Source organism: Mauremys mutica, chromosome 4 (assembly GCF_020497125.1).
Source record: "Mauremys mutica isolate MM-2020 ecotype Southern chromosome 4, ASM2049712v1, whole genome shotgun sequence".
In the NCBI taxonomy this organism is placed as follows: domain Eukaryota; kingdom Metazoa; phylum Chordata; order Testudines; family Geoemydidae; genus Mauremys; species Mauremys mutica.
In genome coordinates this window covers 91,490,996-91,508,309 of record NC_059075.1, presented here as the reverse complement: position 1 = coordinate 91,508,309, position 17,314 = coordinate 91,490,996, and the positions used below count along the sequence as shown (strand labels likewise).

Sequence of the window (17,314 nt, the reverse complement as noted above, 5' to 3'; positions counted from 1 at the left end):
ACACACAGGGAGCAGCATAAAAAAGTAGTAATGAAGGCAAGACTGAGATGACAAAGGGAGTCACAAGAAGAGAAGAGTGCAGGGGAGTGAAGTGGGCGGCTATCAGAGAGGAGATCCAGTGCTGGGGACTGTTGAGGTGGACATATGGGTAAGGGGAACAAAGTGGTTGAATGTGGAAAAAACAATTTATAAAATAAGTGGGTTCAGTGCCTGGAAAGTGCTTTGATTGGTGAACACATGCACTGCATGTATGGTTGTCAGGGCTGCAGTCACATTAGACACCAAACCAAACAACTGGTAAAGGTGTACATTGTACTCTAAGATTTAGCATACCAGAAACAGATTGGTAAGGCTCAGAGTCCAACATCAAGAGTATCCCAGGTTGTGTACTACATAGTGAGAGATGCCTGACCAGGGCTTGAGTGTAGACTTCAATTTGATCTCCAGGCTGGAGGTGAGCATCCCAGGGAGTGACATTAAGGTTCTAAAACCAGTGATCCCTTTAACCTTTGTCAGAAGCCTTTAATTTCAGGTCAGACTTAGGAGAGCTAGTGAAAATGTTCTAAAGGTGTTAAAGCACCAGAGGCTAGTGGAATAATTTTACCCCAAAATTTGCAGGGGACAGAGAAATTCCTGCAAGACCCTAGCTTATGAACAAATTCAGGCTGGAAATTAGAAGAAGATTTCTAACCAACAAAGGGGTGAGGTTCTGGAACAGACTACCAGTAGGAGTTGCGGGTACCCACAACTTACTAGTTTTAAGAGACAGCTGGACAAATTTTTGAGTGCAACTGTATGATGGGATTGTTTGTGATGATAGGAGGCAGGGCTTAACAGCCCTGAGTCTCACTTCCAGTTTATATTTTCCTAAAAGATCATGCTTTAGCGGTTCGGCCAGCCACTGGCCCGGGGTCAGGAAGGGATTTCTCCACCTGCAGTGTATTCTTGGTGGCGAGAGGGGTTATCTCCTACCCCAAAGCATCAGAAAGATAAGATAGAGCTCTGGACTTCCCTGTCAGATGTCCTGAGGTGGTACCGAGCATTCTCTCATTCAGGTCCTTGGCTGACTGGTTCTTGCTCACATGCTCAGGGTCTAACTGACTGCCATACGTGGGCTTGAGAATAGTTTCCCCCCTGGCTCAGACTGGTAGTGACTTTGGGGCTTTTTGTCTTCCTCTGAAACTTGTGGGTGCGAGTCACTTGCCAGGATTATCTGGGTACATCCCAATTAATCATTTCCCTGCCATTGCAGGGGCCTTGGACACAGGTGCACCTCAGTCCTTCCTATTCTCTGCCCGTGGCACGTAATAGTTTAGTCTCCTGTGAGCTGTAATACTTTTGTCTGATTAAGGTTGTTGGGTTCAGTGTATGGGTGCTAGAGTGACCAGTGTATGGGTGCATAGGGACAGTCCCGATATTTGGGGCTTTTTCTTACATAGGTGCCTATTACCTCCCATCCCCTATCCTGATTTTTCACACTTGCTATCTGGTCACCCTAGTGGGTGCTGGGTAGTGTTGGTGCCCTGTGATATACAGGAGCTCAGACTAGATGACCTGGAGGTCCCTTCTGGCCTTAAACTCTTTGCTTCCCTACCACCAGATACAAGTTCCAACACCACATGCTGTCAAACCCTATCTTTACTCTGCTTGTTCACTTTTTAGCATAGGAACTCTAATGCATGACTGAGGTTCCTAGTTGCTTCCATAATATAAATAGCAAACAATAATGTTATGTCCTCACTTCCCCCTTTTAGAAAACAAAAACAAAACAAACACAAAAAAGACCCTCAGCTTACACTATTGCATCTTCCTGCTTCTCCTTCTATAGTACCATCTTGGACTGGCTCCTTCCCTGTGGTGCAGCAATCTTTAGACAGCATGCCAAGCCTCCATCCTCCCCTAAATGCTCCTCTCTCTACTATTTCCCTTCCAGACTTCTTTTCATGTGAGAATGTAAAAACTCCTCTCCTCTTGGCTCTTCTACTTCCCACGAACTCCTTAAATGTCTCCTCCTCCAACCTTCCCTTCTCAAGACTCTTCCCCAAATCCTAAGCTTTCCTATATCAGAAGCTCCCAAACTCTCTCCTCCAGCCAGCTGATGCACAAAGCAGCCTCAGTCTCACCTCTTCTCCCCCCCCCCCGCCCATTCCTCCAAAGCCAGTCACAATTAGTCATGGCAGGAGGAAACACATTGCTTCCCCCCCGCATAATTGTGACCATGACTATGGCCTCTTTCAAAACAAGTGGCCCGGATGCTAAACCGACTTTTCATTGTAGTATCAGACTCTCATTCCTATGAGGACTCTTTTTTTTGGCTTTCTGCTTCAACTTTAAGTCAGACTTATAGTCTGTTTCTGGGGAGGCCAACCCTACCCTGATGCACCTTCCCCAGGACCAGACTACTCCAGGTAACATGTGAGTATATGTCACACTCAGAAGAGGAGTCATGGTCTGCTCCAATATACCACAAGCAACTTTCCAAAAGGGGGACATCTTCTCAGTTGCATCTGAGCCACCTCTTGAACGAATCCACAAAAGAAAAGACAAATTACAAACAGAATCCTGTGAGGTGAAGACAACTCTATTCACCACATAAAAACTTCATTTTCACTTAACATTGGAAGACAGCAAACAATAATATAATTATAAAACTAAAATATATTATTATAAAAACTAAAATATATTCAATGTTAAACATTGTAGCTACAATGTGTGTGTCTTTAAAAGAATATCAGGGTTAGCTCTTCAACAAACAAAAGCAAGAAAGGAATGGACAGTTAGAATCAGTGCTTATTTAGAATTTTACCTGAGGGTGTTCCCATCACTCATGAACTGAGAGCACAGACCAAGAATGGATACCTATTATAAATTACTTATTTTTGGAGAATCAGTATGTTTCTAACTTTAGTTAATAAAATAAATTATTGTTATTATGCACATTCAGAGAATCAGTAAAACGTAGACCAAACTCTGCCCTGTCCACAAAGTAAGTAAAATTCACATTTTTTTTTACTTTGTAATATGCCTTACCATAAAAATCAAGATTGCTTTAGGAGGAAAATGTATCACCTGAAAAAATACAATATAGTTTAAAAAGTAGGTAAAACTGAAATTCTCTTCTTGATACATTTCCTATACGAGCCAGTTATCAAAGTTGGATTTTAATCATGCTGATTACAAGAAGCGCCTAATTAAATACTTTTAATGAATTTCTACTGAACAACTTTGGGTGACTAACTCTTAAGCATATCAAACATATCTAGAAGAAAGATGACAACTTGATATGTTACATAATATGACACACAGTGCTTGTTATGTAAGCCCTTTAAATGTTAATTTTTTATTAAAAAGTTCCACCCTTCTTGTCAACATATCATTAACAACCAAATGAGAACTAAAGTTAAAAACATCTCATTTAAAGTGCTCAAGTATAAGGTGAGGTATTGCACAACATCTAATGACACATATGGCCTGACAGAACTTGTGGTGGATAAAAATGCCAAAACAGACTACTTTCCGGGTTGTCAACTTCCAGCAACAGATATTTATTGACTAATTAAATGGTCTTGTCACATTCTTGTCTAACTAAAACTTAATGTGAAATAACTACAACACAATTATAGTGCACAATACATTTTAGGTGCTTCATCCATTTCTTACAGTGGAACCAAATGTGAAATTCTAAAGGTGAGTGTAACCCAACATGTATGCATATTTTACTCACCACTGTTATGTGGGACTATTCCTTTGTATATTATTACTGGAATTTGCAACACCTGAAAGCTTGCACAGTACTTGATTTTTGCTGATCCAAATTTAGCTATGTAGATTTTGTGAAATCATTTAAAGACAATCTAGCTTATTGTTTTCCGTAGAAGATAAAATTTGCACCCTGTAGAGTAAAGAAGAAAAACACCTGACCTGGGACGGTTTGGACACCATACCAGAGATGCCAACACTCCCTAATTTTTTGTAATCCTCCCAGTTTTTACACGTAATTATGAAATTACTAATTCAGGTTTATATCTCTGAATTTTGCAAGTACATACATTCTATATATAAAAAGATATGTGTGTATGTCACTCACCACCAGTCAGGTCTGACTGACTGAACACAGCAAATAGGGTTGTAGCCATGGGGGGCATTATTCTCTACCATCCATCTGGCACATGTGCAGATCGCGCAGTGACTAGGTAGGGAGTGCTGCTGGATTCACTGTCCACACCACAATCTGCATGTTGTGTGCTAACTACCTTGTGTGGACCCTGCTGGACTACTGTTAACACTCTAGGTATCAATGAATACAGTGCACCAAACCCCACTGACAATTGCTGCAACTTGTCCCCGATCAGACCCTCACTGCGCAGTCTGTGGGGGAGGAGAAGCTGGAGGGGCAGGAGGAGATGGCGGTGGCAGCAGAGGTGGAGAGAGGGAATATTACAGAGCAGGGAGAAGAGGACGAGGATCACCCTGGGAAGGAGGTTCAGGCCTGGGACCGGCCAAGGTAATTAAGGGCCCTAGGCAGCACAGAAGTGCAGCTTTCTGAGGACCAATTCTCTGCTTCTGCCTGTTTGGGGGTGAGGGTTAGGGGCACAGTGATGAACGATGGCAGGTTAACCCACTTTGCCTTAGACAGGGAGAGGAGGGAGGAGAGGTCCCAGTTTTTCTGAGGCAGGGGAGGAAAGGGGAAAAAGGGGGAGAGACATCCCAGTTTCTGCAGGGAGAGGAAAAGGGGCGGGGGGAAGAGAGGTCTAGCTTTCTAAGAGAAGAGGTGAGGGGAGAGGAGGCGGGGAGGAAACAGAGGTCCAAGCAACCTCCCTAATTCTTTTCATAAACAACCCTAAAAGTCTCAGAGAAATGTTGGCATCTCTGTGATACAGGCAGGAAACCCAACTATAGTAGTAGCAAAATAAGAAAATGCTTTCCCCTAGTACCACAGGCTGGCTGAATACCTGAATTCTTCAGTATCATTACATCATTAGTTTTATTGGAGCCAATATTTTGGTCCTCCAGCGAACTCAGAAAAAAAACCCCATATTTCTCAAAAGGAATATCCTATTACTGTAAATATTTGCAAATACTGTCGCTTCCACTGTATGTTCAGTATCCTGACCAATTATCACTTCATAAATAACAGTATGATATTAGTGTTGAATATCAGACTGAAAAAATGAAGTAATACTATCGGTACTGACACCAAGAATTTGAAGGCTTATTGCCTCTTCTACTTGATTGAAGACTACTTGCATTGGCTAGTAAGAAAGCCCTCAGAAGTAGACTTTTTTAGTATTGTTTTTTCAAACACGTACAGCTCAGCACAGCTAGGTTACCACCACAATAAGAGTAAGTTGAAGCAAGTTTAGAATCCTTCAGTCTATTTAGAATCAGCCTGGCAATTAGTAGTAGTTTATTTCTTATGCTATTTGGAGAATGAAGAATTATTAATATCATAAAACCAGCAATAATATTGAACACCACCAACAGCTCATGTCTATTCCTTCTCTGCATCACCTTAAATAAATGTGAAAAACTGAACAACAGTTGCTAAATAGATAACCAAAACTAAAGAAATTTAATCTTGTTGTTTATAGCAGCACCAGCTATCCAAGTTATCATTCACACTCTGCATTTCCAAAATCTAATATGGATAAATAATTAGGTATTGAAAAATCAGAGAAAGAAGAATTGTTGGAGAAAAAGAACTGAGCAACATATTCTAACTTCTTAATTAAGTAAACACAATCAACTATGTGGGACTATTTTGCCATCTTGACACAGATATATCTAAGGCTTTATAAAAGTGAATGAGTCATGGAAAGCCTAAAACCATCTTGTCACATCTAAAGTGACAGGTAGTATTAAGTAGGGCATCCACTCCAATCTGCTGTTACTGCTTACCTAAGAATCTCTCTTCCCTCTAGTTTCCCTTAGTTTCGGTCTTTATCTCCCCTTTTCATCCAGAAGTTGCAGATATGGCTTATGAAGCTGACCATGACAAAAATGATATTAATTTCTTGTAGAACATGTAATAAATACATTAAAGATAATGTATTTGTTCCTTAGATTTTTTTGAAACTAGTTTACATTACTTTTGATAGAGCAAATCATTTATGTATGATGCACAAGAGACTGAAGAGAATACAGTAGTGTAAAATAAATAAATATACAGGGAAGTTGTTAGCATCAAACAACAAGCATTACAATCATTTTCACTTTATGTACTTCTATTATTCTGTGTTCTGATACTGCATACCCCATTCTTATAAATCAATGACAGTTATTCCTTTTCCTTCTTTACCTTTCTAGCAGTCATAAAAAATATCTCAATTATTTAAAAACTCTACCTGGACTTTAATTAGGATTATGAACCTGAAAATCTTATTAGGAATGCTCACTTTGACTGTCTAAAGCTTTATCAGGTTCAATCATTATTTCATACACAGTAATATTTTTAAAACCTTTTTAAATGTAATGTGTTGTGAATTAGTGCTTGTAAGAGGTGTGGTGTTGACAATTTTTATCAACCTCCATTTTTATCCAGAACAGATACAAAGTGAGCTGGAGCAGTGCAATTTTCACTACCATGTCAATATGCCACATCCTTTACTTGGATGTAAGGGTAGTTCAATCTTCATACCTTTTCAATCACTGGTCTCTGCCCATGAGGGAGCAGGCTATAACTATACTGGTGCTTTCAGGCTCCTGGCCACTGAGAACTGGAGGGGGACTACCAAAATCATTTTATATGGGCCAACAAACAGCCATCACATGGGAACAACCTTCAGTCACTATTTATCTGGGCTGGATCTGATTCAGTCACCTACGAAAGCAAAACCTTTATATCTCATTAGTAATCCCGTAAATCATCCACCAAGAGCACTGCATTTTAATGACTCCAAAAGAATAAAAAATGAAGAACCTACATTATGAGAAGTTACAGTAATTAGATTCATTCTCCTAAAATAGATTACCTTGAAGAGATCATTAGATGATTTCAAAATCATGGATGACACTATTCAACCACTGAAACTTGGTATTGTTTGGGCCCCCTACCTTGACTGTAACCAACTCTGAAACCAGGTGATTACATACTGAAATTCTCCTAATGGTGCAGACACTTATTCACACCACCATTTGGATTAGATTTGCTTTGAGGAAGGCTAATCACTTTGTAGTCTGCAATATCATGTTCTCTCCAGAACTGCAATGGCACTCTGGATATGAATCACTAGTATGATAGTTCCAATGGTGCAAATAGTCTGCCCTCTGCCATTAACAGTGGACTGGTCACTCCCTAGATGGTCTGTCTGGTCCACTTTCTGCACTCCTCTACGCAGGGATCAAGTTTTGCAGCAGTAAATTTCCTGTACAAATAACGATGTACCATTATGGAGGTCATTTGTACGCTATTTTCACAGATATCAACCTCTTCAACAGCAGTCTATTTCATATTGCTTCAATCACTAGCAAATCTCAGAGGTAGTGTACTGTGAGCATACTGCCAACTGGCCTGAGGCTGATGTGAGGGCATTGGTGACCATGCAGAGACCATCTAGCTCTGCAGTTCTCAACCAGGGTACCCAGAGATCTTCCAGGGGGTACATCAACCCATTTAGATATTTGTCTAGTTTTACAACAGGCTACATGAAAAGCACTAGCACAGTCAGTACAAACTAAAATTTCATACAGACGAGGACTTGTTTACACTGCTCTATATACTATATGTTGAAAGGTAAGCACAATATTTATATTCCAATTGATTTATTTTGTAATTGTATGGTAAAAATGAGAAAGTAAAAAAATTTTCAGTAATAGTGTGCGGTGACAATTTGTATTTTATGTCTGATTTTATAAGCAAGTAGTTTTTAAGTGAGATGAAACTTCGGAGCACGCAAGTCAAATCAGACTCTTGAAAGGGGAACAGTAGTCTGGAAAGGTTGAGAGCCACTGATCTAGCTAAAATCAGCAATAAGGAACACTTTGGTCTATAACAAAGGAATATGAGTAACTAGCATAACTCACAGTGGCAAAAAGTGCCATGAAAAGATCTAGGGACTTATGGTCTCATACAAGACTAGGGACAACTGTAATATATTGTGTGCAGAGAGGAGAAGATGTCTAACTTTTGAGGACCTGGACTAAATTCTGGACTCATCCTTCTACACAGCCTGATGTTCTAAAGAGCTCATTGGTCCCAGGTAATACTGTCAGAAGGGATGAAGAGAGGAAGAAGGAGGACTTCGGCTTTGAAAACTAAGTAGTTCAGAGGGACGAGGAATTGGGTTGGAAGATGCCTGACACCTTGCTGGGATTGCAAGGTCTGTTTTGAAGTCCCAATACCCAGATTTGGCTGGGGAGATGAAGGCAGTCAGTTCAAAAAGAGGAGGATGACAACTTGGGGGTGCAACAGAGCCTTTAGCATTTTATTTTATTTTAGCGTGCACTAATAATAGCTGAAAGAACAGCTTTCTGGGTTCTTATGACCCCATTCGTGTTTTTAATAAGCCTCAAGTGAAGGTGGAAGTGTCTACTGTCCCCCTGCTCTTCCAGGTAGTTGCAAGTGTAAAGAACCTCTGAAAATGAGACAACTTATATAGGTTAAATTTGAAAATGTTTGGTTTTTAAACATACAGAGGAGATTGAAAGTTATGGTGGAAATGTACAGAGGTGGAATTAAGATTAAGCACAAAAAGAAGAGCTATGTTGGTTTTTCTAGCCCTTTTCTTTCTCTTAAATTACTTTGTTCATTTTTGCAGTATTTTAAATTTTAATCCAATTTTAAATGCCTCAACTTCAGTTTTATTTCACAGTCATTAACTAAATTATAAAAAAATTAAATAATAAATTCTAATTTAGATATGCAGCACACACACAAAAAATCTACTCATGTACATATATGGACTAGCATGTAATATTATTGGTCATTTGTTTATGTCTCCACAATTTTAATGACAGCCATTAATCAGAATATTTTAAAAAAATTATAAATACAGATGCTGAATGAAAGAAACATGTTTCACTAAAGGGGCATACTAAGAAATTACAAACAACTTAAATTTTTCAGTCTTCCTCTTGCTTGTTTCTGCAAAAATGAGATAAATTTTCCCATTGCACTTTATTATACAAACAAGCATGCAACAAGACAAAAACCTGATCTACAGGAACCATATCTTATCCTGCAAGTTGTACATATATTTTGAGTATATAAAATATAAATTCTCATGCTTACACTTTTGAACTGCCCCTCACTATCTTTAAACTCCATGCCCTTTTGTCTCCACTGCAAGCACGTGAATCTTTCAGACAAATCTAACCCCCAGCATGCATACTTTTATTTTAATTATTTTTCCTTTGCTTACTTTTTTGGGTATTCTTTGCTATTCATAGAATCATAGAAATGAAGGGCCAAAAGGAACCTGGAGAAGTCATCGAGTCCAGCTCCTTGCGCTGAAGCAGGACCAAGTCAACCTAGACCATCCCTGACCTCCAATGAAGGGAATTCCACAAACTCCCTTGGAAGCTTATTCCAGAACTTAAACTGGCCTTACAGTTAGAACTAACCTAAATCTTCCTTGCTGCAGATTAAACCCATTACTTTTTGTCCTACCTTAAGTGGACATGGAGAACAATTGATCACAGTCCTCTTTAGAACAGCCCTAAATATATTTGAACACTTATCAGGTCCCCACTCAATCTTCTCTTCTCAAGACTAAATTTTAGCCTTTCCTCATATGTCAGGTTTTCAAACCTTTTATCATTTTTGTTGCTGTCCTCTGGATTTCTTCCAATGTGTCCACATCTTTCTTGAAGTGTGGTATCCAAAACTGGACACAATCCTTCAGCTGAAGCCTCACCAGTGCTCAACAGAGCAGAACAATTACCTCCCATGTCTTATATATACCTCTCCTGTGAATATACCCTGGAATGATAATAGCCTTTTTCACAACTGCATCACATTGTTGACTCATATTCAATTTGTGATACTCTACAGCCCCAGATCCTTTTCAGCAGTACTACCATCTAATCAATTATTCCACATTTTGTAGTTGTCCATTTGATTTTTCCTTCCAGTTTTAATTTTTTCACAGCCTTGTGAATGTATTTAAGCACCTAAACCTGAGTTTCTCTTAGTAAAAAAATATAGCATTCTCCTTTACATATTGCTTTATCAAAATTGTATTTAAAATTATGTTAGTTTGGGAGCAAACGGCTAGTTTAAGCCAAACACAATGAACACGTGTTAATCAATTTAAAAACACATACATTTCTTGGTCAATTCGGTTTTATTTTTCTTTAATGCTTAGGACAATGACTAAACTTCGGGTCTTTAATGCCTGAAGTTCTGTGAATGGCTTGCCAACTACAGAACCAGTTTCTCCTCCCTTGGTTTTCACACCTCAACTGCTAGAACAGGGCCTCAACTGCTAGAACAGGTTAGACCCTGATTGATCTAACCTCGTTATCTCTAGCTTGCTTCTTGCTTGCTTATATTTACCTGCCCCTGGAAATTTCCACTCTTGCATCCGACGAAGTGGGCATTCACCCACGAAAGCTCATGCTGCAAAACGTCTGTTAGTCTATAAGGTGCCACAGGATTCTTTGCTGCTTTTACAGAACCAGACTAACACGGCTACTTCTCTGATATTTAAAAAAAAGGGAACACAAAGTCCCTTAGGACAGGAAATGAAGAATCACTCTTAGGTTTGTACCAAAAGATCTTTCCTGTGGGGGAAGAAATCACAACATAAAAAGCAGAGATATTCCATTGAACATGAAAACTGGTTGACTAGCTAGAACGAATACTGACGTCCAGCCAGTTGGCTAGAATCTACCTCTGTAAAATGACTTTTTTCACTAAAACAAAGGCAGTATGAACCTTATAATAGAATAACACGAGTGGGAGAATTCACAGGGAATAAAGAAGACAAAAACCTTGGATGACTAAAGGGAAGCATAAGGACTATTTAATAAATGAAACAAAAATAAAAGGCTGTCTTATTCAGTTGACCTCTATTAATATATTAATATAAAATTCATATATGTTAGAGCTGGAAAAGGCCTATTAGTTTTTTCTGCCTCCATGTCAATTTGGAATTGCTCCCCATAGAACATTAATTAGTGTTTTGTCTAGCTGAGTTTTACATGTCCCAAGTGATGACTTTCTATATTTTTTTAAATATATGGTTTGTCTTTTATACCAGATGAAGTTTATTATGGTAGCAGGATCAAATGAGTTTGACTTGTTGGAAAACTTTCAGGAAACTTCCTTCTCTTTTCAGTAAAGGTCTAATATTTATGAACTATTCTTCCTGATGGCCTTAAAACTCCACATATATCCTCTGGTCTCAGTCTCTAACTCAAGCAATCAGTGTTGGACCTTTAATGGTGCAAGCCACTGTTTTATACTCCTTAGGCTGAGTGACAGTTCAAGAGCAATAAATGTACTGGTCTGTGGTTGAGGAATTTATTTGTTTCTATTTTCTTCCTTTTTGCTCCAGAGGTACTGACAAAAGAAGGAGACCAAACAGCACCACAAACAACATTATGTAGCAGCACTACCATAAGTTTCCATCAACAAGGCAGAAGAGATGCTGGGGAATTACATCAGTGAACTGGGTACAGCACCAAAATATTTCTTTTAGTTGCTGCTGCCTGGCAGTTTGAAGAGGAGGAATTGGTGTGGTAAGGGTGCAGAATATTCTCTTTTATATATTACATTTTTGAAAAAAAGCTACCTCTAAGAAGACAGATATTGTTTGAAATTATTTTCTCGTTTAATATGATTTATTCTTTGTCAAATTGTGTTTTTCATTTGGAGAAATTTGAGATATTTTCACAAAGACTTCTTACACATAAAATCAGGAGAAAACTTTATAATAGGCAAAATTTAATTATTGTTATACAGAAATGTTATTTTCAATATGTTTTCCAGCTTTACTTAATAATTAAATGTTGCAGATATTGTAAACATAAAATTCAAACTGTTTAAAAATACCATCTACATCCTTTTTCAAATTAAACCTCAAATATGCAAGCTTAGAGTATCAGAAATAAATATGCATCTTATATTTTTGAAATACACTGGAGTCAGCAGCTAACTACAACATATTCACTAAAAACGAGAACTTTAAGCTTCATAGAGCCAAGGAACAGTGGTATGACTAACATTTCAACATTACTCATAAAAAGGTGTACTAAGAATATTTATCCCCATTTATCTGCTTGTGTAAGAATCGGAACAATGGTACCTATTATTAAGACATCAAAAGGCATCATATAAATGATTCCATTGTAGGAATGATATGAAGACTAAACTGTTCAACTCAAATAAAAAATTCATCATTGGCATACCTCTTAAACCTAAATATAGCAGAATTCCTTGGGATACCAAAAAATCTAGAGCAAATGTAGTAAGAGGAAAAGGGGAAAGCCTGGCCTGTGCAAAGTAAAACTATTTCTGATGAATGATGGAACAGGTTTGACTCTGCAGCAAATTAAAATTTCTTTTAACTATTCCCTCCACTAAAGAGGCAAATGATAGATATTCTGCCTGGGGGTTGAAGCTGCATACTCCAAGGAACTGGTAATGGTACTGAGGAACAGAGTCTTTCACATTCAGGTTGCTGGTTAGGATCTACCCATGGCAGGTAGGGACAAAAAGTTAGTATTATATGACAATTGTTCGCTAGTATACATGAAATAGACTGGTAGTTTCAGTCCTGTTCTTCATGGACAGAAGTCAACATCCCACTTGGTACCTGGTCCACAGCCTCAAAAGAAAGGCAAAGGATTACTAGAGTACCTCTAATCCCTAGGGGCAGTCACTCCAGGTCACACTGGAGGTACACAGGTGGCATGGGGTGGTGGAACTGTATTGCACGTCCTGTGCTCATTCTGTGAATAAACAGATGTCCACAGTTTCTTGTAAATTCAACCTCCCACCATTTAGTTTAAAATTTTGGATACTAAATTCATATAATATACACTCCACATTTGAAAAAAAATGGTTAAAAAGTTGCTCAACTTTAAGGAAACTGGTCAGCTCCCAGGTAAACATAAGCAGAGGAGCAGCTCATTTCCAGGATTTCAGTGATACCTGTAGGCAGTACTACGCTGGGAAGGAAGGAGGGTCTGTGGCTGCTAGGAGGAGGGTCAGGGTCAGGATGCTGCCTTTTGGGACTCCCCATTCTGGGAATCATGCCCATGCCCAACCATATCTTTCAATGAGAACTTCCTCTGACTGCAGCCAAGTCCCACACCTCATCCCAGGAAACAGCAGGGGAGAGAGGCATATGCCTGGAGCAGAGGCCAGGGTGAGAACTTTCCCTGGCATGAATCCCAGAGCAGTTCCTAGCCGAAGATACGCAGCTGTTTATGACATGTTGAAGGTGCCAAATGATAGTGAGGCAGCCCACACGTTCAGGTGAAGGGAAGCCTTGACAGAGCCAAAACAAACACTAGGGAGACTCTAGGTGTATTGGCATGAAGGAATTATCAAGACGGTAAGATGAGATCTGTTTCGTAGCCATACCCCTTTCAGTCTAAAGTGCCCAGGATACGTATAGTTGATCTATGTGCAATTTTCTGAAGACAAGTATACTGATCCTTGAGATGCTCTAGTTTAACTTCTGCTATTCCTCACATCATGTGATCTTATTAAGATTTATTTTTAAAAATATGGTCATTTAATAAATGTGTTAGGCAATTAGCATGAAAAGCTCAGCTTTAAATGGAAGTCTTAGTTGAACAACGAAAAGAACTTAATTTCTAAGTTATCTGTACATTTCTTCCAAGGTATTTTAAAATATATCCTAAAGGGAAATTTCAGGGTAGGCATAATTTTAAAATATTTCTTTACCATTCTTCAGGCTTTCATTGTTATTATTAAAAAAGAAAATCAATGGAGGCAAATAGAAAACTACCTGAATTTTAGCTGTGACATACTGTTCAGCTGTATTATTATTATTATTATTCATGTTCATATGTCTGGTATATGTTTGACAGATGAATATGTTAGGTTCTTAGGAAACACAATGAATCTCTGCCCACTCCATAGGAATGAAAAGACCCATCCTTAAGAATCTTTAACAAATTAGTGACAAAACTACATTAACTTATCTATATATAAAAACAAAAAATGTGAAGCTAACAGGATGTGTGTTGAACTTCACTAACCAATTACTTTTTTTTTTTTTGTCAAATCCTATTTCCCCTTCCTTCATCTATTTGGGTTGTCCACTTTAATTGTAATCATTTCAGGGGAGAGACCTCGTCTTCAGATGTGTCTGTAAAACTCCTAACATGTTTAATTGTCTAGCATCTAAAGTAATAAACTGCAAAAGTGAACAAGAGACTGGAAATAAAAAGGGCTAATTACATAGCCTGCACCTTGGGTCTCACAGCCATGAAAGGCCATACATAAATATCTGTTTGTATTCAGTGGGTTCAGAACTCCTGCAGTAGTATAAATGCATCTTGCATTAATACACTGTATCAGTAAAACTCAGAAGTAAGAATAAAACAAATAACAGTTAATATTGGAGCTATAAATCTAATTTGAAAGTAAAAATGGTTTCTGTTTTAAAGATGTATACCCTTTGAATATTCCTGGACCTCTAAAGAGGGGACATTCTTATGGTTCTGTAAACGTATGCTACATGTCAAGAAAACTATATTTTAATACATAATATAGCCCCATAAATAGATTACATTTGAAATAGCCCTAAGATAGAACAAATCACAAAGAGGTTTGTACATGTGTTAAACCACAGAGCCAAAGTGTAGAAATAACATTCTTCTGACATCATGAATGAATGTCACTTTTATACTTTTAGGGGAGAATTTACATAGACATATTGAAATTGAAGGCAATTCTTGTGTATCATGTTTTTGTGGCTTCCATTATCCTACTCTTCAATGTATTTTATGGGACTTGTTACTTGTTAATTTTGGATATTCTTTCAATATTTCTTCAAATGGAAGGCTGACGGAATTACTTTGGCATATTTCTATGTGTGGAGCTCACTAAGAGATTGGAAAAATAAAACTACTCAGCATTCCCTCACCATTAGCAAGATGCTGGGATTGTGCATATGTAAACCAAAGAAGAAAGGAAATGTGGTTAAAATGCAGCATAACATGATAGTGTGGCATTTTTTATTAGAATCGGATTGCCTCTCTTATGGCCTGATCCAACTTCTATTAAAGTCAATGGAAAGACTGCTATTGACTTTAACGGGCTTTGGATCATACATACCCTTAATATTGTGGAAGACTGGGAATTGAGAAATGGGTACAATATATACTGAATTTCTCAAAAAATATTCATGAGATGACAAAAGAATGTATCACTCAACTGCAAAATTATTACAAATGTAATATATAGTTTTAGGCATTAGTCTTAATGGTAAAACTAACTGATGGCTATTGGAAAATCATGGAGCATGGCTTTTCTCTGTTTATGTATACAGTATCAATTTAGCTTTTCTTCTAGCTCTGTTTTAGAACTTTTAATTTTAAATCAGTTGTAAACAGTTTGGATCTGTGCTATCTCTTACCATATAGAAGATATTGAGAATCAGATATATTTTATATTTCCACTAAAGTGCATTATGGATTCAATTTAAACAACAGGTACGCAGTATTTTATGACTGGTTAAACCATTAATCAAGATAAGTATTTGAAAGCACACGGATTTGAGTTTACTGTGCTGTTGATTGCCCAGCAACCATTCTCTACAATCATTGTTAGTAACCGAGCACTGTTCCTGGAGACCATGTGCTACCTTAGCATATGTTCTTTTCATACACTGCTTCAGATGGAAAATTAAAGACTCCAAACAAAACATTTATACCCTGATTTTCAAAAGAACCCTGCACCTGAGAGCTTCAAATTAGTCACCTAACTGACCATATTTTAAATGTGAATGGAGCTGATTTGGGGGCATTGAGCATTTTTGAAAATCTGCTCTTAATACCAGGAAAATACATCCATTCGGTGTTCAAACTTTTAAAATTTATTTTTATATAAAGAAGTAGTAACTGTTACCTGTAAAAAGTTATTTCAAATTATCATGAAAGGCAAAGTGTGTAAATAAATTTAATTAATCTAGTCTTGCAAAATGCTTAGGAAAACTAGCCAGCTCAGGAACAAATCTACTACATATTCTTTTTCATGCATGCAATCCCCTCTCCCTCCCACTCCTAACATACAGCCACATTTAAATACCTGGATATTCTCTTTCTCAGACTCATACACACATTTTATATACCTGCATTTCACACACACATACCAGACAAACCCCATCCTACCATTCACTCAGTATTTAGCCCTCTGACTCAGTAACAAAGACCCTGACTCACTTCTGTTTGTCTCTCCCACTTAGCCTCTAATCACTCTTACCCAATTCACTTTTCATTCAGTCAGGTTTCCACTCATCATTTGCCAACTCATCTTTTTCTCTCTCATGCATGTTAGAGAGGAAGGATGGAGCAGTGGCTAGGGTACTAATTTGGGACATGGAAGAACCAGGTTTAACCTCCTGCTCTAACACAGACTTTCATGAACTTGGGTAAGTCAGTCTCTTTGTACCTTAGTAACTTTCTGTGAAATGGGGATAACAGTACTTCCCTTCCTCAAATTAAAAAGATTGTGAGGAACTCATACTATGGTAATAGTGACAATATGTACCTCGGTACAATAAGTACCTAAGACAGACGTATAACTATTTTCCCATTTCCCTTCCCTCAGAAATTCATCATTTCTGTACCCTACTGCACCACATTTTATGCTCCCCAGTCAAACCACCTCACAGCTGCAGGGTCCCCCTCAGACCTCAAAAGTCTTCCACTGAGCAGGGCAACTGAGAGAAAAGAAAGCTAAAAATGCCCACAAAACAGTAAAAATCATGAGCAGTGGTTTCCTAGCTTACACTGTTCCTTCCCTGGAGCCATGGAAACCCCTTTGTGACTGAGCCTTTGAAAGCTGGATGGTGTAGGACAAAGAGTCAGGGATCAGTTACCCTTTGCTGCATGCTTTTCCTAAACACCAGTGGAAACAGTGCTTGAACAGCTATTGGAAGTTAACATTGCTTGAAACAGATCTGCCTGTCAAGTGGGCTGTTGCCGATCTCTCTGGATCTGCTGAAACAGAGAGACAGAGTTGCAGGTCATCTGCATATTGGTGGCAACCAGTCCCTTACACATGGGCTACCTTCCCCCTACAGCTCACATACCTTTTAAACAAAAGTGATGACAGAATGGAATCCTGCAGGATGCTACAAGAGATCAGTTACACTTGGCTGCATGCTCAGAG

The 17,314-nt window shown here is 38.4% G+C and overlaps 1 protein-coding gene across 2 annotated transcripts in view; it reads right to left on the bottom strand.

Moving 5' to 3' along the window:
* Positions 1–17,314, bottom strand: part of ELP4 (elongator acetyltransferase complex subunit 4) — a 293,928-nt gene that overhangs the window by 42,026 nt on the left and 234,588 nt on the right. Inside the window, exon 10 of one of the 2 annotated variants that reach the window (XM_045016038.1) lies at positions 5,899–5,985. The exons of the other annotated variant lie outside the window; for it this stretch is intronic. Coding sequence (XP_044871973.1) covers positions 5,941–5,985 — 45 coding nt within the window. The 3' untranslated portion in view covers positions 5,899–5,940. The remainder of the gene's footprint in view (positions 1–5,898; positions 5,986–17,314) is intronic. 2 annotated transcript variants of the gene reach the window in all.